Below are 22,830 nucleotides of genomic sequence, written 5' to 3'. Positions count from 1 at the left end.
CTTGATTCACTCTACAGTGCAATCTTTCTGGGATAATTCTGATGGCAGTAGTACATTTAAGAAACACTTTCTAAGCCGGGCGTGGTGGCACACACCTTTAATCCCAGCACTTGGGAGGCAGAGGTAGGAGGATCGCCGTGAGTTCAAGGCCACCCTGAGATTACAGAGTTAATTCCAGGTCAGCCTGGACCAGAGTGAGACCCTACCTCAAAAACAAACAAACAAACAAAAAAAAGAAACACTTTCTTTAATAAGAGAACACTTACTTTGGAGTGACTAGAACTGGTTTGTAGTACCTGATGAACCCATCATATAATGGAGATTACTTTAAAGCAAAATTTTCCCCAAATAATCTATAGTACATTGTTCTGGTAGATACTCTATAGGTGTTGCTGTGATGGCTTTCATGCTGTACACTGTTATATTGACAGCTCTGAGATGTCCTGCAGGAAGCAAACATGTTGAGCTTCCTTGAAAGCAGTTCACAAATTAATTCAGGTGTATATCTTTTACTAGAAATGCTGAGTAGAGTTCCCTGTTTTGGTTAAGATCATCTGGGGAAAACTATGCTAAGAATGTCTAATTAAGTCTCTGCTCCACACTATGTAATTATAGGTATTTAACAGTTGCCTTACTCCATGAGTTTGGTTGGTTCAAATAATTTATCCAATTTCCATAGTTTGAGTTTTTGTATAGTACATATATTAATCTGAGCTCAGTAATTGCTATAACATTTAGTTCTAAAATATGAGTGGCTTATCAGAGAAAAAGTTATTTCTTGCTCACTTCATAGTCTTATGCCAGTAGGCAAGGGAATTCTATTCTACACTCAGGGGCCCAGAATTCTTCCACTGTGTGGCTCTGCTACCTTCCCATGTCGTAGCATCTTCCACCGTATCCTTGTATCCTGCCAAGAGATGAGAGAAGAGATGACATGACGAATATTGCAGGATCAGGATTGGAATTAGCTGTATCACATTACTTTTGCCAAGAGAAGTATAGAGGGAGCTAGAAAACATAATTTAGAAATAGGCATGAACTGGAGATGTAGCTCTGTGGTAGATCAATTGCTTAGCATGTGCAAGTCCCCATGAATTGATCCCCAGCAGTTGGACAAAAAAACTTAGAAACCCACTCATCTACTATCCGTGTTTTGTGGTTTAAAAAATTGTATAACAGGTGTTGCAGTCATGTTCGCATTGCTGGTAGAAATCACCTGACCAAGAGCAGCTTGTGGAAAAAGAGGTTTATTTTGGATTACAGGCTCGATGGGGAAGCTCCACGATGGCAGGGGGAAACGATGGCATGAGCAAAGGGTGGACATCACCCCCTGGCCAACATAAAGTGGACAATAGCAACAGGAGAATGTGCCAAACACCAGCTTGGGGAAACTGGTTGTAACACCCATAAGCCCGCCCCCAACAATACACTGCCTCCAGGAGGCATTAATTCCCAAATCTCCATCAGCTGGGAACCTAGCATTCAGAACACTTAAGTTTATGGGGAACACCTGAATCAAACTACCACAACAGAAAAAAAAAAAAATTCAGAACATGCTGTAGAATACTGAAGTGAGGAATCATCTTGTCCGTAGCACCCACTTAATGCCAGTCTCTTTTTAGAGCACTATAGTCAACTTTACTAAAACACAAAGGAAGTTTTTAAGGACTTCAAAGTACAAACACTGAGTGTTCATCATAAATTCTAAAAGAAATGAAGGAGTTCTTCCTAGAAAGGAATGTGGTTTGCTCAGTTGAAGAATAACCAAGGAGTGGCTTCCAGATCCACAATCCAAGAACACAGCTGTTTTCTTCTTTTGTGGCCCTTCAAACATGATCTCATAAAACCACTCCTGCCAGACTTTGTGTTGTTTTCTTTTTCAAGAAACTCATTTTTGTTACAGCTACTTATATAAATGCATAGTGCTTGCCCATTTGAAATAAAACTCCTGTTCCTTCCAAAAGTAATTAAATGAAATATCATATAGCAGCCTAACATAACATTGATGTATTTTAAAGCAGCAGGTTAATAATGAGATAGTCATTAAATGTAAATAATCTTTTGACTATAATCATACATGCATAAGAAGAATGGGGCTAGAAATGAGGTTTTGACACTTTCTTAAAAAATAGGAAGTTTGAATCAAAGTGAAAATTTCTCACAGTTGGGCAAACTCTTGCATTGAGAATTTAAAAAGTACCGTCCCTCAGAAAGTTTTATTAAAACAGGAGCTAGGCTGATGATAGAGTGCTTGCCTGGTATGCAAGAAGTACTAGGTTTCTTCTTCAGCACCACATAAACCTGACATGGTGGTGCACATGAGAAGTAGTGACAGTAAGATCAGAAGGTCAAGATTATTCTTGGCTACGTAAGGAGTTTGGGGCGAGCCTAAGATATCTGAGATGCTAACCCTCTCCCCCAAAAAAGACTTTATTAAAGCAAAGTGAAATTTGACTGTATCATATTATATAACTGGGTGTTTTCCTCCTGGTTTTTGTTTTGTTTTTGGCACTATTTGTTGATTTTTTTTTTAATTTTATTATTTTTTGCCTGCTCAAGAATGGGCAATGTGATTTGTTTCTTACAGGACTTAATTTTAGAGCTATTTGCCAACTAAACAAAAAAACCTAGATAACAATCTATTTAGGTCATCTTGAGGCCAATGTTTGAGTTTTTCAGAAAAAGCTGCCAACTGACCAGAGGTGCACCACATGGGCCTGTATTGTTAAGCCACCAAAAAGACAGCATTTTAAGACAGCAGATCTTAATTTGTTGGATTCAAAAATAAATGACAGTAAGTTCAATGCTGTAGTAATACTGGAAAAAAAAGCATCCCTAAACACAGACAGATTAAATCTAAGCCAGTTAAAGGCCTGCATACAGTTATTTTGTTAGGATCCAAACCATTTTGTTTTGAGTTAGCCTAGATATACTGATCTTTCAGTTATCTTAGAGTGTTATATTATTAGTCATTTGGGCACCTTCTGAGAACTTCACTTAAGTTTTTAAGCTAGCATGTCACTGCTATGCTATTAGGCTAAAGCTTTGCTGGGATAACTAACTCAAGAGCTTCTAACCACTACAAACAATCCCTACTCTATTTCCAACTCAAGTTCTCCAATATGAGCTACATCCTACCTGGATACAGCCTAAATTCTAAACTAGGATTCTTGCTTCTTTATTTTCTCACTATATTTGAGAATTTAGCATACTTCTTTTAAAAAATATTTATTTATTTATTTATTTATTTGCAAGCAGAGAGAGAGAGAAAGAAATAGAAAGAGAGAATGGGCATCAGGGCTTGCTGCTGCAAAGAACCTATGTGCATGTACCTCTTTGTGCCTCTAACATTACTGAGGAATCAAAGCCAAGATGTCAGACTGTGCAAGCAAGTGTCTTTAACCACTGAGCCATCTCGCTAGCCCTAGCATATTTTTTTAGATGATAAGTAAGTTCAGTTTAATCTATGTAAAATTTGGCTGGTTTACATGTTTTCTGAACATTTGCAGACATGGTCAGCACATAACACAACTTGTAATGGTAATATTCAAAGAAAGTGAAAGTAAATCTTCAAATAAATGAAATGCATCAGCTTCATGCAGATAGAGAGTCATATGCATGACTGATGTTTGAGTATTTTCTTATTACTAAAAACTTAAACAATTTTAGTACTGGTAGGATAGGCAAATTACACCAAAAAATGGCCAGAATGATGTTGATTTCTTCTTGTAAATCATAGTATCACAATGATGCATATATATTCTTAGATTTGTAAGTGTGCTTTTAATTGTAAGCTTTTCTTCCCAGAGTTTAATTGTAATTTTGGAAATACCATTTTAGATTTTTCACACCCGTGTGGTCCATCAGAATGTCTTTACACTGTTATGCCATGTAATGCTATTATATTTAATGATCCATCTGGCTTAAGGCTTTTGAAAGTACGTTTTTTTTTTGTTTGTTCTTTTTTAATTTAAGAGACAGGTTTTCCAGGCTGGCTATGAACTCCTAGGCTCCAGCCTGAATGGATGTGACTGTAGGTCCATGCCACTACAGTATTTCCTTTTTGTGGTGTTTCAAAGCTGAAGATGGTAAGCTGATATGTAAACTTGAGCAAGAAAAATAAATTTTTAGATTTCAGAAAATCATCTATGGGTTGGAGAGATGGCTCAGCAATTCAGGAGCTTTCCTGCAAAGTCTAACAACCAGGGTTCAATTCCCCAGTACCCACGTAAAGCCAGATGCACTATGTGATGCATGCATCTGCAGTTCCTTTGCAGCTGCTAGAGGCTCTGGTGTGCACTCATGTGTTTTATCTATCTCTCCCTCTCCCTCTCCCTCCCTCCCTCCCTCTCTCTCTCTCTCTCTTCCCCCCATCTCTCTTTTTCTATCCTTGAAAATAAAAATATAAAAATATTTTTAAAACTTTTAAAAACAAAAGCAGCTACAATGTAGTACTTGACTATCAGTTCCCTGCATTTTAATATTAAATCACCTTTCCTAACATTTTGCTGGATTTCAAGTATATGTGAAAAAATACTTCTATTAGTTCTTTTCTCATTACTATGACCAAATTCCTGACAAGATACAGTTTAAGTAAGGAAGAGGTCATTTCAGGGTATAGTTCAAGGTTACAATACATTATGGAGAGGAAGGAATGGAATTAGGAAATTGAAGCAGCTGGTCACATTCAACCTACAGCAAGGAAACAGAGAAGGATGAATGCTAGCTAATCCTCAGCTTTCTTCTTTTTATCTATCTTAGAACCCCACCCTGTGGAGTGATATCCCCCACACTTAAGGTGGGTCATTCCACCTCAATTATTCTAATCAAGACAATCCTTCACAGGCATACCCAGAGGCTGGTTTCCTAGATGATTCAAAGTATGACTGATTTTTCTCAGTTCATTGAAAAAAAAGTAACCTTGGAACTTTGTTACTATTCGCCCAGCTTCTTCACACATGATTCACAGAAACTATGAAGGAAATTCCTAATAAGATATTATTTCCAGAGTGAGTCATTTCCATCTCATCACTATTGTGCCTTTTTTATTGCCCATTTTATTAAGATAATAGGCACATTCTATTACATACATGGCAGCTGCATACTTGACACTTCAAAATTTATTTTCCAGCAGCTAGCTGCTTTGGTGTCTGTAAAGTTAGGGGCTGTTAATGAGCTTCAGCATTCTGTACCTTTCCAAGCCTGTTCATTTTTAGACCCATGTCCATAGTATGGTTGGAAAAGTTATAACCTTGTATCAACTAGTTAGTATTCTGTTCCTTAGATTTGGTGTTCTTTGTGCCAAGAAAAAGCTGATGGGGGCTGGAGAGATGGCTTAGCGGTTAAGCGCTTGCCTGTGAAGCCTAAGGACCCTGGTTCGAGGCTCGGTTCCCCAGGTCCCGCGTTAGCCAGATGCACTAGGGGCGCACGCGTCTGGAGTTCGTTTGCAGAGGCTGGAAGCCCTGGTGCGCCCATTCTCTCTCTCTCTCCCTCTATCTGTCTTTCTCTCTGTGTCTGTCGCTCTCAAATAAATAAATAAAAAATTAAAGAAAAAAATTTAAAAAAATAAAAATAAAAAAAGAAAAAGCTGATGGTATATATAATCCAGAAATAGTTATATGATAGCTTCTCCCACCGATTCTATTTTAAATGAAGAATATGATAAGTACTATACATAAAACTTTGAACAAAATGTAGGCTCCTATTTGAGAATTAAGAAATCAGAAGAGTCAAGCATAATGGAGTATGATAAAAAACAAAACTTCATTTAATATCTTAAATATAAATTAAAGGTGGCACATGAATGGATTCCATTTTTATTTTGGCAAAGTACAATCTCAGGAGATCTGCCGACTTTATTCCACTCTTTTTAAAGCATCTGAAATGTAGAATACAACCTTACAATTGAACGGGGCTGACTCTCCTTGAGACAGAGATCAAGTATGTCCATGTAGTTGTGTGTGGTCGTCTCTGGTCCAGTGCCAAAGATGGGCAGAGAATACATCTGAGAATAAGGCAGTATAAGACAGCCTGTTCCCCTTGCAGTTGTTCACATTTCCTTGTTTGGGGTTTTTTTGTTTGTTTTTGCCTTGGTGCTGTGTGTGTGGTTGTTTTCTCTTTGTAAAAAGTGCTGAACTTGGGTAACTTATTTCTTAAAAAAAAAAAAAAAAGGAGGCTGGAGAGATTGCTCAGTGGTTAAAGGCACTTGCTTGCAAAGCCTGGGTTTAATTCCCCAGTACCCATGTAAAGCTAGATGCACAAAGTGGCACATGCATCGGGAGTTCATTTAAAGTGGCAGGAGGGGGAGGGCGAGATGGCTTGACAGTTAAGACCTTTGCCTGCAAAACCAAAGAATCCCAGTTCAGATCTCCAGGATGCACAAAGGGGCGCATGCACCTTGCAGTGGCTGGAGGCCCTGACACACACACACACACACACACACACACACTCTCTCTCTCTCTCTCTCTCTCCCCCCCCCTCTCTCCCTGTCTCTCTCTCTCTCTTTGTCTTTCTCACAAATAAATAAAATATTTTTTTAAAAAAATAAAATGGCAGGAGACCCTGGCATGCACATTCTTTTTCTTTCTTTCTCACCCCCTTTTTTATCTCTCTCATGTAAATAAGTTAAAAAGAAAGCAAACAGTAATGATCTCTGTATCCTCTAGGAATAAATTGTTAACATTCTTCCCTCCATCTTCCATCCCTTTAGCATCTCAGCTTTATAAATAGATTCATGATCTACAGATTCAAGGAAAGCAAACAGCAACAAGAAATTTATTTTCATGTTCCAGCACACCTTGAAATTAAGCTTCTAGAGTAGAGATTAGAAATTACTACCCTTAAGAGATATCCAGCCAACCACCTGTTTGATAGTTTTATTGAAACACAACTATGTCTGTTTAATTATAGATTGTTAATAATTGCTTTCATATAACACAACAGGGTTGAGAGGTCATGATGCAGACAATATAGGTCCAAATAACCATAAAAATTCCTGTTTGTCCAGGATAAAGTGAAGATTCTAACATTCTTTAACATGGCAAGGGCTTCAGCTGATTAATAGCTTTCAAATCACATCTTGTATATTTTTCCTGCAGTTTCTGAATAGCATTTTCTACAGTTTTTTTTTTCCCTCACATATTGGTTTTTTGTTTTGTTTTTGTTTTTGTTTTTGTTTTTTCGAGGTAGGGTCTCACTCTGGTCCAGGCTGACCTGGAATTAACTATGTCATCTCAGGGTGGCCTAGAACTCACGACGATCCTCCTACCTCTGCCTCCCGAGTGCTGGGATTAAAGGCGTGCGCCACCACACCCGGCTCACATATTGGTTTTTAGTGAACTCCAACACAAGCTGAAGAGATCTGGTATGAGAGAAAAGAGCATGTCAGCAGGCCAAGGTCTTATTCTCTATTGCTCTGTCTTTGTGACCCTGAGCGTTGCATTCAACTGAGACATGAGCTTTTTCTTCTGTTAGCTTTCAGTTACTGTGACAAAGTACCTGGGACACGGGCTAGGGAGATGACTTAGTGGATAAGATACCATGCGAATATAAATACCTGAGGGCTGGAGAGATTGCTCAGTGGTTAAGACTCTTGCCTGCAAAGCCTAACGAGCCAGGTTTGATGCCTCAGTACCCACATAAAGCCAGATGCCCAAAGTGCTGCATGCATATGGAATTTGTTCACAGTGGCTAGAGGTCCTGGTGTACCCATTCATTCTCTCTCTCTCTAATAAATAAAATAATTTTTAACTAAGAACTTGAATTCAGATCCCCAGGCCCCACATAAAAAAGTCCGAGTTATGACAGACTTCTTTAATCCCATCACACTAACATCAAAGATGGGAGACAAAGACAGGAAAATTTCCTGGAAGATTGCAAGTCAGTTAGTCTGGCCAACAAAGGAATGAACAATAAAGATTCTGCCTTGGACAAGGTAGAAGGTACAGACCAACACCCAAAAGTTACCTTCTGTATTCCATGCATGCACTGGAGTTCACATGTACATATGTACACACCCCCAAAAAATATTCTTGAGATTATCAATTTATAAGGAAAATGGGTTTATTTTAGCTCATAGGTTTATAGGTCTCAGTCAGTTTGCCCTAATGCCTTGGGACCTATGGCATGGCAGCAGTGCATAGCAGAAAAAGCTCATGACAGTCAAGAATCAAAGAGAGGAAGGGAGTGGAATGTTATCCCCATCCCCATCGAGGGCACAGTCCCCAGTGACCTAACTTCCTTTCAATAGGCCCCACTTCCTGTTAGTACCACAGGCTGGCAAGCCATCCTTTATCACCTATAGGGGTTTAGGGAATATTTATCCAAGCTTATAGCATTTTCCTTAAAATGAAAGAATTAAATCATGTTGATATCTAAAGACTCCTCCACCTGATAAAAACCTCATTAAATAAATAAGTCAGACTTGAAAGATACTTGAAAAGGAAGAATTAGGTATGGTGAAAATATTTGCATGCACAAATTTATACATCTACCTTTACATGGGTAGTAGGGAATCAAACGTGGGCTGTCAGGCTTTGCATACAGGTGCCTTTAACCACTGAGCAATCTCTCCAGCCACTTCCCTCCACCAAAAATAAAAAAATTACTAAACTAACATACGTGACTGCACTTGCCATAATAAGGCCAGGTCAAAGATCTAGTGTCCCGTTTGGGGAATTGTGGAGTATTTGTTGCTTTATGAGTAAAAGTTAATAGGTATTTATTAAACTAATACCAGTCATTTGAACATGTTAGAAGTTGTATTAGGTAATAACCTTGATCAAGAAAAAGGTAAAACTTAAAATTTGTGGTGGAATTAGATATCGTAAGGTGACAATGCATTCAATTTAGAAAGCCTCAAATTAAATTTTCTTTTTAAAAATAAGATTGAAATTTTTTTTTAATCTTTTAATTAGTCATTTAGGATTTTTTTATTTTTTTTATTTGAGAGAGAGAAAGATGCAGATAGACAGAGAGAGAAAATGGGGCCACCAGTGCCTTCATGATATATAAATGAACTCCAAACACATGCGCCACCTTGTGCATCTAGCTTACATGAGTCCCGGGGAATTGAACCTGGGCCCTTTGGCTTTGCAGGCAAATGCCTTACCCACTAAGCCATCTTTACAGCCTTCATTTAAGATTTTTAAACTTTGCCTAAACATCAATATTTTGACATGTCAGGGATAACTAAGTAACTTTTTAAGTGTTGACATATTTTAACATGATAAAAACACATGAAATCTACCCTCTTAACAAATTTAAGTGTACAATATGTTGTTAACTACAGATATTTCAGGACTTACTCATCTTGCATGTTTAATATATTTTATTAGTTATGTATATAGTATATATACATCCATCATCTCATCCCCCCATGAAGATTGTGGGTGTTGCATTGTGGGAGTGGCCATCAGTTATGAGGGAGAGGCAGTGTCTCTGTGCATAATGATCCAACTTATGGCTCTAACAATCTTTCTGCCCCCTCTTCCGTGAATTTTCCTGAGCCATGTTGGGATCATTTTAGGTCTATTTCAGTGACAAAGTCTTGGGAGTCTCTGTGTCTATCTCCTTCACCCTTGTGCTGGTATCAGCACAAGTTAAATGTATTTTAAATATTTGTAATTAATGGTTCCTTGGGGAGGCTTTTTGTTTAATTTTTGATGTGGTTTGCTGTATTTTGTTTTTTGGGGTTTTGTTACTATTTTTAAAATATATGTGTATAGTATTTCTTTTTATTTTCATAGGCTAGTCTGGGAAAATAATCACAATTCATAACATTTCTGTGAGAAAGTGTATTCAGCTTTCAGTTGGCAATCTCTAGAGATAGGAAACATTGCAAAGATGGAGAATATCCACATGCATTACACAAGGATCTATGCAAACCACATACCACCAGTTTCCCAAAATGTTGATGTTTTAATTAAAGTAATATTTTAGTAATATATTTAAGCAATTTAATTTTCAATTTATTAGTGCTTTAATTAAATGACATCATTTAAAATGGCCTGTATTTTCACATGGTTCCCTTTAGACATTTGTTTTGTCTTGTTAGGCATTTTAATGTCTATGTTAATGCCCAAATATTTACAAGCCATAAATATTATCTTGTATAAGTATAAACAAAGCAAACTATAATCTGAAGAATGTTTACAGTCAGTGTTTCACCTCCCAACTAGCCTTGATATACAGAGAAAAGTGAGGAGGAAAAAAAGGAACAAAACTAACACCCAGATCTCAACTATTTTAGAGATATTAGGAAATACAAGCTTCCAGACTAGCCAGTGTCATTTTTAACTTCGTACTTTTCAAAGCAAACCTTTGACTATTAGCCATTTCATTTGAGATAGAAGCTAACATTTTAATTGTGTTTCTAAACTGCATGGTATTTCTTTGAATAATTAATGTTCTTCAAAAAGTTAAAGTTAAATCACTTAGGTTTGTGAGAGATTTTAAATATATTTAGCTCCATTTCAGTGTCTGTTCACACTCTTTGAATTTGTAAAAGAAAAAGAAAAAGTCTATGTCCTTGAGTTCCTGCTGAAGGATTCAAGTACTGATTCTGTTAATGAACAGCCCTACTGAAGCTAGCTAGCATAGACCTTTTGAGAACATTCCTTCCTAGGAGCTACATTTTCCCTTTCCCAAGATTTAGGCTTCTGTGAAAATTCTTTCAGACTTGGCTCAGCCAGAAAACTCTCTCATTTTGCTCCATGTTCATGTTATTGAATGTTGCTTCTGTCAGAGGAAAAGTCATTGTGATTTTTGCTGCAAGATTAGTGACTTTTAAGTGCTATAGAAATTGCCACATTGACAGAATTTTGGTCCCTCTATTTAAAGAGGTTTTCAAAATGATATGCATGAAAGTCTTTCTGACAAGTTCTGTGGAGTGATTAAGAGATTATTAATGAGAAGATTCACTGAAACCATCACCCTGCCTTTTCAAGAGGAAAAATAGTGTTTAGAAAAATAATAAATATGAACCTGTTGATTGTGGCAAAAAAATTATGAGTGTTGATTGGATTTTCTTCTTTGCTTTTTAGCTGTATGACAAAATTAACACAAAGTCTTCACCACAAATCAGGAATCCTCCAAGTGATGCAGTACAGAGAGCCAAAGAGGTAAGTGGTATATTTTCTAAAAGTATTGACATCTGCTATCTTTATTGTGCTGCATATTAAGAGACATTTTCCTTATAGTCATAGTTTGACTCATTATACCCAGATTCAGTTATTCTAAGTTTATCATTGAGCATGCATACAGAAAAGATCTCAGCAACAATATTGCCTAGATTTCTACTTTTGGTTCTGCTATGTAAATGAGCATGTTTTAACAGAGCCATTTTATGTTTTTTAAATAATCTTACTGCACTTGGTACAAATAGACATGCTGTGAAAATCTGAGTTGCTCTTTTAAGGTAATGCTATTTGAAAACTAATTAAGTTTCTATAGCAATTAAGCATATTGAGTTCCAAGAAATTATTTTTATGATTGTCAAATGTATGTAGTGGTATCTACTACAAACTTTTTCCAGTCATTGTTCATTTGCATATACATTTTATATAACTCCAATCAAAATATATCATGTTTTACCTAACATTATATGATAAGGATTTCTCTGTTTCTACTTGATCATCTTAAATATAACTTCTAATTATTCTATAATTTTCTTCACTATTATTAGAGTAGTTTAGAAATTTTTTCATTACTGAACTCCTAGTTTTATTAATCTTTTGACAAACTTTATGCTAATTAACATTTCCTTTAAAAGTATTTTTATACAGTTTGTTTAGTGAATGAAAAAGTTTTGAAGACATAATCCCTTCTCTAGCAAATTTTTGGTTTTGTATTTTTCTTTTGTTGTTTTGTTTTGTTTTGAGATAGAATCCCACTATATAGCTCAGGCTGGCTTTAAACTTGCAACTCTTCCTGCCTCCTTCTCCAATGCTAAGATTACAGGTGTGTACGAACATTGTCCAGTTTCCTAGCAGATTTTAAACATAATTTTATTAGAAAATATTGGATAATCTTATATATGCGTTGAGAAATGAAGCCTTATGGCATGGTGGCTGACAGGCCTACCCTTGGCAGGACAAAGTGAGAGAATTTTCTTGCTTTGTCCACTGGGCACTCATTGAAAGGAAAAAGCTATCATAGGGAGGAGTCATGTGTCACTACACAATGTTCATGACACAGAAACAGACACACTGGGGACAATCTCTATCTTACAATGAAGAGCTGATGAAGATTTCCCCCAGCCATGCTAAGGAGATCACGGCTCTGTTTTTGTTTTATTTATTTATTTATTTGAGAGCAACAAACACAGAGAGAAAGACAGATAGAGGGAGAGAGAGAGAATGGGTGCGCCAGGGCTTCCAGCCTCTGCAAACGAACTCCAGACGCATGCGCCCCCTTGTGCATCTGGCTGACGTGGGACCTGGGGAATCGAGCCTCGAACCGGGCTCCTTAGGCTTCACAGGCAAGCGCTTAACCGCTAAGCCATCTCTCCAGCCCCACGGCTCTGTTTTTAAGGTCATGGGCCTGAAGGTAGCAAGGGACAGAGTTAGTCTTTTCTTACTGTCATTTCCTGAAAGATAAGCCTAAAATACATCAAAAAGAACTGGCTGATCATCATCATGAAATATCAGCAAAAGCAATGCTCAGTAAAAAAGACATTTGAATAAGAAAGTTATTCCAGGGGTGGGTGGGTGTGGGTGTTTGTGTACATGTGATGCCTGTTTGTTCCTTCTTCCCCAAGTTTATGATTGAGTAGCAGACAGCATTGTAGGTATGGTGCTGAAATCTGAGGTTCAGGCTAAGTGACCTCAAGGTGCCCCCTCCTGAAGTGCTTTTGGGTTGAAGCTGGGGAATCCTACTAAGTGGAGGTCTCTGTAGTGGGGCTGAAGCAATCCTGGATTGGCTCCATGGTTGGAACTCAGTTGAAACCGCTTTGTAATCCTCTCCATGAATCCAGCCTTCCACAATGAGAACAGTAGGAGGTGTCTGCTCCGGAAAAAGAACAGACTCTCTGATGGGCTAGTGGCCCTAAATCAAGTTAATTACATTCTGGAATGAAGGGAGAACTTTTATAGAACAATTGTATTTGAAAACATCATCTTGGTCTGGAGAGATGGCTTAGCGGTTAAGCGCTTGCCTGTGAAGCCTAAGGACCCCGGTTCGAGGCTTGGTTCCCCAGGTCCCACGTTAGCCAGATGCACAAGGGGGCACACGCGTCTGGAGTTCGTTTGCAGAGGCTGGAAGCCCTGGCGCGCCCATTCTCTCTCTCTCCCTCTATCTGTCTTTCTCCCTGTGCCTGTCACTCTCAAATAAATAAATAAAAATAAAAAATTAAAAAAAAAAAGAAAACATCATCTTCACCAGTGCAGAGAAAATGTTCATAACTAATTAGTGAGTAAAACTGGACTGCAGAAGAAAAAGATCTTTTTAACATGTTCTTGGGTTCCCTGTCATTCACTCTTAGAAACCATTAACAGAAGCATGGTTTTCTCTATGTGAGAAGATGAGCATGGAGAATAGCATTAGTTCTGCCAGACTGCAAGGAAAATTACTTAAATGTACTAATTAATTTATTATTTAAATTAATTCATATTGTTCTTTACATTGTTTTTATTTAAGCTTATGTCATCTGTTTTAAAAAAATGGTAATGCTATTGATATAAAAGCAAGCTGTTATTAACGTTTAGTACAAATTGATTTGGGTGGTGGGTTTGGAAAATATAATCTTATTAAGTTATTTAAACTTATAATAAAAATGTTTTACAGGTTTATCACTTTGTGTTTTTTAGTTACCTTTTGGATTATAGCTGAGTAATACAGGCAAACTTTTTGTTTCATTTTTATTATTGTCAGTATCATTCTTATATGTTGATAGCCTTTGATAAAATAAAGGATTTTTTAAAAATTCTTCTTGCTACAAAAATCCACTCATAATTTTTAGTGTATAAACATTCTGTAGCTTTGAAACTTTGTATTATGTTTGCACTATTATGTATTTTATATATTTTTAAGGTATTGGAAGAAATTTCATGCTACCCCGAAAATAATGATGCAAAGGAACTCAAGCGTATTTTAACACAACCTCATTTCATGGTAAGTAACAAGTTTCCAGAGAGTTAACACTTTACTTTCAAAATATTTTTTTAAAATTTTTTGAGATAGGATCTCACTCTAGCCTAGGGTGACCTGGAATTCACTATGTAGTCTCGGGGTGGTCTCAAACTCACAGTGATCCTCCAACCTCTGCCTCCCAAGTGCTGGGATTAAGGGCATGTAACACCATGCCCAGTTCAAAAGAATTTTTAATAACCTTTATAAACTATGGTTATTATCATCAAAAACACTTTTATCCTTACACAGTCATATGTCACTTAATGATAGAATTGGTGACAGGAATGCACTCTTAACAAATGTGTCACTCTCCTTACATTAGCCCAGGTATTATATATAGACTGTAATATACCTAGGTTCCATAGTGTATATATATACATACATACATACATACACACACAGACACACATATATTTTATATATATATAATTTTATATATATATAATATATAATTTTATATATATATATATATAATCTAGTCCTAAGCTCTTGGGGCCATGATGACCAAAACAGCATGAGATTAAAACAAACACAAGAAAAATAATATAATCAGGAGACATACTGAACACAAGCATGTAAGGCTTCTGCATGGCATACATGATTTACAATAAGCTTTTTATTTATTTTAATTGTTTTTGTTCTTTTATGACAGGGTCTCACTATGTAGCCTGGGCTGGCCTCAAATTCATAAGCCTTCATCCTCAGCCTCCTAAATGCTGAGGTTACAGATGTGTACTACCATAGTCCCGTTACAAGCTTATTTTATATGTAGAAAGGATGCACTCTGAAATAATGATAAGAAGTGTAACATAGTAAATACACAGCTCAGTAACATAATCAGTTATTATCATTATCAAGAATTATTTGCTATCTATAACTGTTATACTTTCATCTGACTGGCTTGTTTATACCAGCATCACCGCAACCATGTAAGTAGTGCATTGTGCCATGTAGTAACTAGGCAGTAGGAATCTCTAGACTTCATTATAGTCTTGTATATGTGGTCCATTGCTGACAGAAATGCCATTACATGGTTCATGACTATAGTATCAAACTAATATTACAACACAATATAAAACTAGATACTTTTATTCTTTTTGTTTCCTTTTATTACAATAATAAATATGCTGCTTATGAACTGGCTCTTTGGGGTCTGTGAAGATTTCAGACCTGAGATTTGCTTCCTATGTTACAGTCCTTAAGCCAGTGGAATTCTGTGTTTCCTGGACCACAGAGAGTTAAAATTGCAAACAATTTTTGCTGGTGAAGAATTCTCTGGATCTGGGTGATATATTGAAAAAGTTACATCTCTTTTTTGACGGTGTATAGCTCTTGTGCTTTCTTCTTTCATTTCTATGGAAAATGGTACTAGCACCTGTGTTTCACCAGTTATTATAAAGCACAGTGGTTAAACAAAACTCAAAATAGATAAGATATTTTGCTGCAGGGAAAGGTCCATGGCTATCTACTTAATTGCAATTCAAAAGCACAATTACAGATAAAAATTCATGTTGAATATAACACTTTAAAACATTAATAGTTGTTTTATATTTGTTTATATAGATATGAAATACAAAGAGTTAAATTCATCCAGCTTCCCTTGGAATAAAAAAATTTAACTTAAAAGCCATGCTCTTATTACTATAATTTCAGATAGTATTTTTAGAGTAATAGCAATAATGTAATATGCATGCCATATCAATTACTTATGAACTTTATTGTACATGCTATTTCATGGTACATATAGTGTTTTAATTTTTTTCAGTGTTTTCAAATTTTTTAACCCAGTTGTTGAAATAATTTTTTCTTCATGGCCATCTTGAAAGAAGCAGTTAACAATATTTCTTCTCCCTAACTCTCTGAAGCATTAAACACTGAACTCAAGTACAATCTTTGAGGGCATTTGACTCAATTCTGACTGTATCTCTAGCTGGTTAATTATCACTAGGAATACAGGTTCTATGTCTGTAAGCAAGCATATTTTTACAGCTTAGATATAAAACACAGCTCAGTTCACTTCCTGCCTCCACTGTCAGAATATCTCCAAAATCTTCTAACCCCATACTAACCCTTCTCTTTCCTCTGCTTGTTTCTCTCAACATGTGTAACATTCTTATACATGTTGGCCTGCTAAAGCAGATCCCTTCCCTGGTAAATGGATCTGGGTAGTTCTCCCATGGCCTTCCATGTCTCAGCTTAGCTTTGTTTTCATTGGACTTGTGGTCTCAATTAATTGCTATTCTTTCTATGTCACAGAGAAGGAAAACTAAGAGGTTATATGCCTTATTAGTATCCTCAAATTTAAGTAATCACAAATAGCAAGAGTTAATGATCCTTAACATTATCTCTTTCACTGATGGTTGCATATGTGGGAGGGTGCATGTTTCTCTGGGTTATAATTCAAGCCATCTGTGGTATAAACATGGTGAAATTTCTGAATTCACATGAACCTAAGGTTGAACTCTCTACCCTTGCCACTATGAACTACCTCTGTGATATCCAACTCTGGCCCAAACTCTTGGAGCTAAAATAAGAACTAATAAATGATGTGGATATTGTGCTTAACAGTGTCTTGTATATGCTTAATGCCTAATTGATGTTAGCTAATGAGTGTTGTAATTTACCACATAGTGTCTGTCGACTGCTTGTATACAGAACTTACATAGTAAATTCTCAATAAAATTGATCAGAAGATGAGTGTGGTGGTGCACATCTTTTATTCCATCACTCAGAAGGTAGAGGTAGGAGGATGGCCATGAGGTCAAGGCCAGCCTGAAACTACATAGTAAATTTCAGGTCAGCCTAGGCTGGAACAAGACCCTACCTCAAATAAAAAAAAAAATACTGATCAGGGTAGAAGCTTACCCATTTGCAAGCAGGTTGACCTCATCACTGACTAATCTATGAGATGTGTGCTGTACAGATAGAAGCTTGCACACACTTTTGGACACACCTATCTGCCTATGGATTGCTAAATAATCTCAACCTAATTCGAAAATTATATAGGGCTATTTAAATGCAGTAAATCTGTCAAATTTGAAGTACGCTACATAAAGAAATTAGCATATGTCCAGGTAAGAGCCTTTTCTCAGGTTAAGATTCCTCTCCCCCAAATCATTAAAGCTTATATAGCCTTGTATCTCACAGCTTACCTACCTTCTAAGCCTTTGTTTATTTTGCATTTCTGGAGTCAGGAGGATTTAATTTGTGTATACCTACTAATAAATATTTTCCAAAGTTATAAACAATTTTTCAAGTTTCTTAAGTACCTAGATAGGTGCTTAAAAGACATTTTCATTCATGTATCAAATACACAAGTGTCTAATATATGTTAGGTGCACCGTGCCGGGCACTAAGGATCTCATAGTGATTAGAGAAAATAAAGGTCCATGAACTCATGAAACTTACATTTTAGTGGGGGCAGGATGGGCCTAGATAGATGAAATAGAGACACACAGTATAACAAAATAATTTCATATGGTGATAATAACTAGAAGAAAAGAAAATATTATGTATGTTGCAGAGACAGTAGTACAACAGAAGCTACTTTACATCTTTAAATGAAAGAGTTAACTAGGCTGACTTGTTATATGAAAGAGGTGGCCCTCTGAACAAGCAAGCATGAGGAAGGGCTAATATCTAAGAGCCCAGAGGCAAAAGGGAGTTGTTATGATTAAGGCCATTGCAGCTGGAATACAGTAAAAAGGAAGAGAATGGTATAGAAGAGTTTAGAGAGCATGGAAGGGGCCAGACCACTGAGGACCTCTCAGACCATGGGAAGAGTCTGGCTTGTTCTCCTGGTTACAGTAGGATGTCACTAAGTGATTGCAAGGAAAAAATACAATGTGATCCATGCTTTCAAGATTGTTTCCTGGCTTGGTAGCACATATCTATAATCCTGGCTCTTGGAAGACTGAGGCAGGAAAATTTCTGAAATTTTGAGGCCAGACTAGGCTACATAGCAGGACCTTGTCTCAAAAGGAGGGGCTGGGGAGATGGCTTAGTGGGTAAAGTGCTTGCCACACAGGCACTTGAGTACCTGAGCTTATATCCCCAAGCCCCATTTAAAGCCAGAAGCTATAATGGGCTTTTATAATCCCAATGAGTCTATGGTGAGAAGGGAGGTAGAGACAGAAGAATTTCCCAGAAGGTCATGAACAGACAGGTGAACAATGAGAGGCCCTGCCTACAAAATAAGATGAAAGGTGAGGACTGACTCTGAAACTGTCCTCTAACCTGCCATGGTACAAACATGCCCATAGTCACACATGTAAACACACAAATACACACTAAAATTTTTAAAATGCTGTGGCTGAAATTGAAAGGGAACTGTAGGAAGATAAGCGATAAAGTAAGGGAACCAACTAGAAGACACTAAGAGGTGATGGAGGCTTACAGAAAGATGGAGGTGATAGAAAATGAGGACTTGGGCTCTGTGCTGGAGATAATAGGGTACACAGGACTTGCTCATGATTGGATTTTGAGGTGCTATGATTAACCCCATCAGTTGAAACTGCCCTATAAGGTAGAGGCATGCTTAATTAAGGTCACCTGTTAAGTGAGTGGCCTCCCTAAGGCTCAGGCCAAATCTTGCTGCCTCAAAAAGGCCATGCTCTTAAAAGTACATTAATTTGTAATGCTAATGAGTTTTGCTATAAGCTTAACATTAAGTTCATTGTTCATTCTTGAAGAAGCATGTGTGTGGATTGTATCCATTTTGGAAAATATAATTGCTCTGTCTTGAATGAAAATATTTAAACTTTGATTTCTCTAGTTTTTATTTTATATGTTTTCTAACCTTTTTTAAAAAGCAATCTGGCCAGGCGTGGTGGTGCACGCCTTTAATCCCAGCACTCGGGAGGCAGAGGTAGGAGGAATGCCATGAGTTCAAAGCCACCCTGAGATGACAGAGTTAATTCCAGGTCAGCCTGGACCAGAGTGAGACCCTACCTCAAAAAAATTTTTTAAAAAAAGCAACCTGTGCGTGTGCCCTTTGCTGTTTATATATGAATTTGAAGTGGAGACTTAGTTTCATTTTGTGACAGCAATCTTTTGCAATGGCAAATTCCTGTTGGTACTAAATATAACCTTATTTGGTGAAATCATTTAAGCATTTTTTTATAATTCAGTTCAGATTTATTTCATGGTCATGAGCTTTCTTTTTTCTTATATATATTATATATATAACTAGAAATCTGAAGCAAAAGCAACATAAACATTTCCTCCAACCCATGGGACTTCAATGACTGGCTTTATCTTTATAAAACTTGCCTGTCTACTTGGCTACACAACTTCCAGTAAGACAAAGCATGTTTTTTAAGTCAATAGTTGTGAAAGTTATCTCTATACTTGGTATGACAAACCTACATTTTGGCAGATGAATTTTTCTGGTTAACACATTACTGATTTTCACTCTCCGCCACAAGTATTAAAATCTTAAGTGGCCACAATTAAACCAGAAATAAAGGATTGCTCATACAACACAAGCCTTCACAATAGGCACTAGTAAAGAAAGTCCCTAGAACCTCTATGTAGCCATGCATTGAAGCTATGCATTGTTTGGTATCCCCCAGTAGCCTTCCCCCAAACCCTAATTAAGAGCATCCAGCTGTCTGAGATTTGGCAGTATTTCTATTTGATAATCAAATGCAAATTGCTCAAAGCATGTTCTCTACCAGTGGCAAATTAGCACCAGCTTCCTTGTGACTTTTGCACATTCTTACCATATTTTTCTTTGTATGCATACCTTTACAACGAAAATAACTAAGCCATGACTTTGATAAGACTTTTAAGTAAACAAGTTAACTTCAGATGCTAAAGGTTATAATTTATAAGTAATTTATTTGTGTTTCATTTACTACAGATATTTCATGATCATACACATTACAGATGAAAGCAAATATATAATCTGTATATAGTCCCAATAGTCAGTTATAAGTTCTCTTTGGGAAAAAATGCTCATGCTTAGTAAAAAGCATTTTTGATAACAAAAAAAAAACCACAGGGAGTGGAAGGATATCCGTTTATACAGAAGCAACTGTGATTTATTATCCAAGTTCAGCAAGATGACATACAGATATCAGTACAATGAAATCATTTTTCTTTGTTAGTAAGCTTTGCAAAATAAATACATCATATTTTTCAACTTAGTTTCATTTAAAGCAAGTATTCTAGAAATAGAAATGAACAAAAGTTTTTAAGTACTATATCATATATGATATGCTAGGAAATTATATTTTTCAAATATATATGAGCAGTTATTAATTTTTTTCTAAATCATATATTATAAATTATTTTGATTCTTTGGGCTACATACAAATATTATGGTTAAGGGCTGGAGAGATGGCTTAGCAGTTAAAGGTACTTACTTGCAAAGCCTAATGGCCCAGTTTTTATTCCCTAGTACATACATAGAGCCAGATACATAAAGTATTACATGTATCTTGAGGTCATTTTCTATAGCAGGAGCCCCATGTGTTCCCATTCACATCTCATTCTCATTCATTCTCCCTCTCTCTCTCTCCTTTCCTCCCTGTGTCTCTCTCCTTGTAAATAAATAAGATATTATGGTTAATACTATAATTAGACACCAATTATATCATTTTTATTATGGTAATTTTAAGCTCCAGTACAAACATGGCCACTTATTTATAGATGATTCTTTCTGCTAAATAATTTGAAAGTTCAGTATGTTAGCCTGTCTGTATTGGATTGAGTTTCATGGATGCAATTTCAAAACATAAAATCAGATAATACCTTAACTCATGTAATTAACAAATACATACATTCATTGATTTGCTTCCCGACTTGTTCATTCTTTTAAAAAAAAGTCCATCCTTTCTGACTGTCACAAAGAAGTTGGGATCTGGCCATGTGTAGGTATGGTTGGTATAATGCACTTCCAGTTTTCTTTTGATGAGAAATACTTTTATATGTTTATATGATAGATTTCTGTTACAATAGTATTATTATTCATATTTTCCTTCTTTTATAAAAATCCCAGGCCTTACTTCAGACTCATGATGTAGTGGCACATGAAGTTTACAGTGATGAAGCACTAAGGGTCACACCTCCTCCCACTTCTCCCTATTTAAATGGTGATTCTCCAGAAAGTGCGAACGGAGACATGGATATGGAGAATGTGACCAGAGTTAGGCTGGTACAGTTCCAAAAGAACACAGATGAACCAATGGTAAGTAGGAAGTTGTATCAACCCCAGCTTGAGTAAGATCAACTAACTTTTTCTTACACTGACTTCTGCTAAAACATGGAAGGGATGGAGAGAGGGAGGGCATGGATAATTCTAAAGAAATTGGTTTCCAGCTCTTAATTTCTCCCTCCCTATTTCCAAAAATTATTCTGCCTATCACCAGATCTTAGATGTAATGGTCATTGTAATCCTTCAACTTAAAAAAAAATAGTAGAATCTTACTACAGAACATAAAGTCTTCCGTGATAACAAAGATAGGGATAGTTTGAAATATCACCACTGTCTAATGCATTGTAAAAAAACAATCCAGTACTTTTCAGATCTTTTGCTCTCATGAAAATTAGAAGAAAAGCTAATTCAGGAGACATTCAGAGAATTGAATAACATTGGCAAAATGATCCCTTCCATTCACATCTATCTGTTGCATATGGATTAATTTTCTTATCTATGCTGAGCAGGAATAGAGTTGGAATAGAACTGATGCTGAACCATCCCTCATTTTTTGTGGGATTGTTATGGATTGAGATAGTCAAGGATGGGAGCACAAAAGTGACACAGTTCAGGCAAACCAAATAGCATTGCAGAAACTTGGTAGTGAAAAAGCTCTTACATAATGGCCAAATGGAATGAAGATACTCAAGGGCCTGCAGACAACATGCTCAGTGGCCAGGCTAAGGCCACACAAGTGTTGAAAGACAAGTTAAAGTGTCTGTTCTTTACGTTAAAGCAGTGGAAAGCTAATGAAAGGTTTTAAGCATGGAGCTGGATTAGGATTTTATTAGCAATATCACTCCGGAGATTATATACTAAAAGGAACAAGAGTGGAGTGAGTATTACCACTCACTGCCACAGTACAAGGAAGGGATGATAAGACTCAGAACTAGAGGAAAGTGTGTCAAGATGGAAAAAAAAATGAACAGAGTTAATAAATAAAGATGCCAGGCATGGTGGCTCACACCTTTAATCCCAGCACTTGGGAGGCAGAGGTAGGAGGATTGCTGAGAGTTCGAGGCCACCCTGAGACTACATAGTGAATTCCAGGTCAGCCTGGACTAGAGTAAGACCCTACTTCAAAAAACAAAAAAGAAAAAATAAAGAAAGAGGGCTGGAGAGGTGGTGTAGCAGTTAACGCACTTACCTGCAAAGCCTAATAACACATGTTCTAATCTCCAGGTCCCATGTAAGCCAGACACAAAGTAACAGAAGCATGCAATGTTGCATATGCGCACAAGGGGGTGCATGAGTCTGAATTTTGCAGTGGCTGAAGGTGCTAGCATGCCCATCCTCTCCCCCCCCCCTTCTCTCTCAAACAAATTTTTTAAAAAATAAAATAATGAAATAAAGAAAAAGCCAGGCATGGTGACACACACCTGTAATTTCAGCATTCTGGTGATATAGAAGGATCAAAAGTTCAAGGTCATCTTTGGCAACATAGCAAGATTAAGGCCAGCCTAGGTTATGAGAGACCCTGTTTTGAAAAAAAATAAATAAGG

General features: G+C 36.8%; 1 protein-coding gene across 12 annotated transcripts in view; it reads left to right on the top strand.

Moving 5' to 3' along the window:
- Cask (calcium/calmodulin dependent serine protein kinase) overlaps positions 1-22,830 on the top strand; it is a 361,845-nt gene that overhangs the window by 290,483 nt on the left and 48,532 nt on the right. For all 12 annotated transcript variants that reach the window (XM_045140293.1, XM_045140292.1, XM_045140290.1 and 9 more), the window contains 3 exons: positions 11,043-11,120; positions 14,029-14,109; positions 21,131-21,319. In XM_045140293.1, the coding sequence (XP_044996228.1) occupies positions 11,043-11,120; positions 14,029-14,109; positions 21,131-21,319 (348 nt within the window). The remainder of the gene's footprint in view (positions 1-11,042; positions 11,121-14,028; positions 14,110-21,130; positions 21,320-22,830) is intronic.

Source organism: Jaculus jaculus, chromosome X (assembly GCF_020740685.1).
Source record: "Jaculus jaculus isolate mJacJac1 chromosome X, mJacJac1.mat.Y.cur, whole genome shotgun sequence".
NCBI lineage: Eukaryota > Metazoa > Chordata > Mammalia > Rodentia > Dipodidae > Jaculus > Jaculus jaculus.
This window is presented reverse-complemented; position numbering and strand designations above follow the sequence as displayed.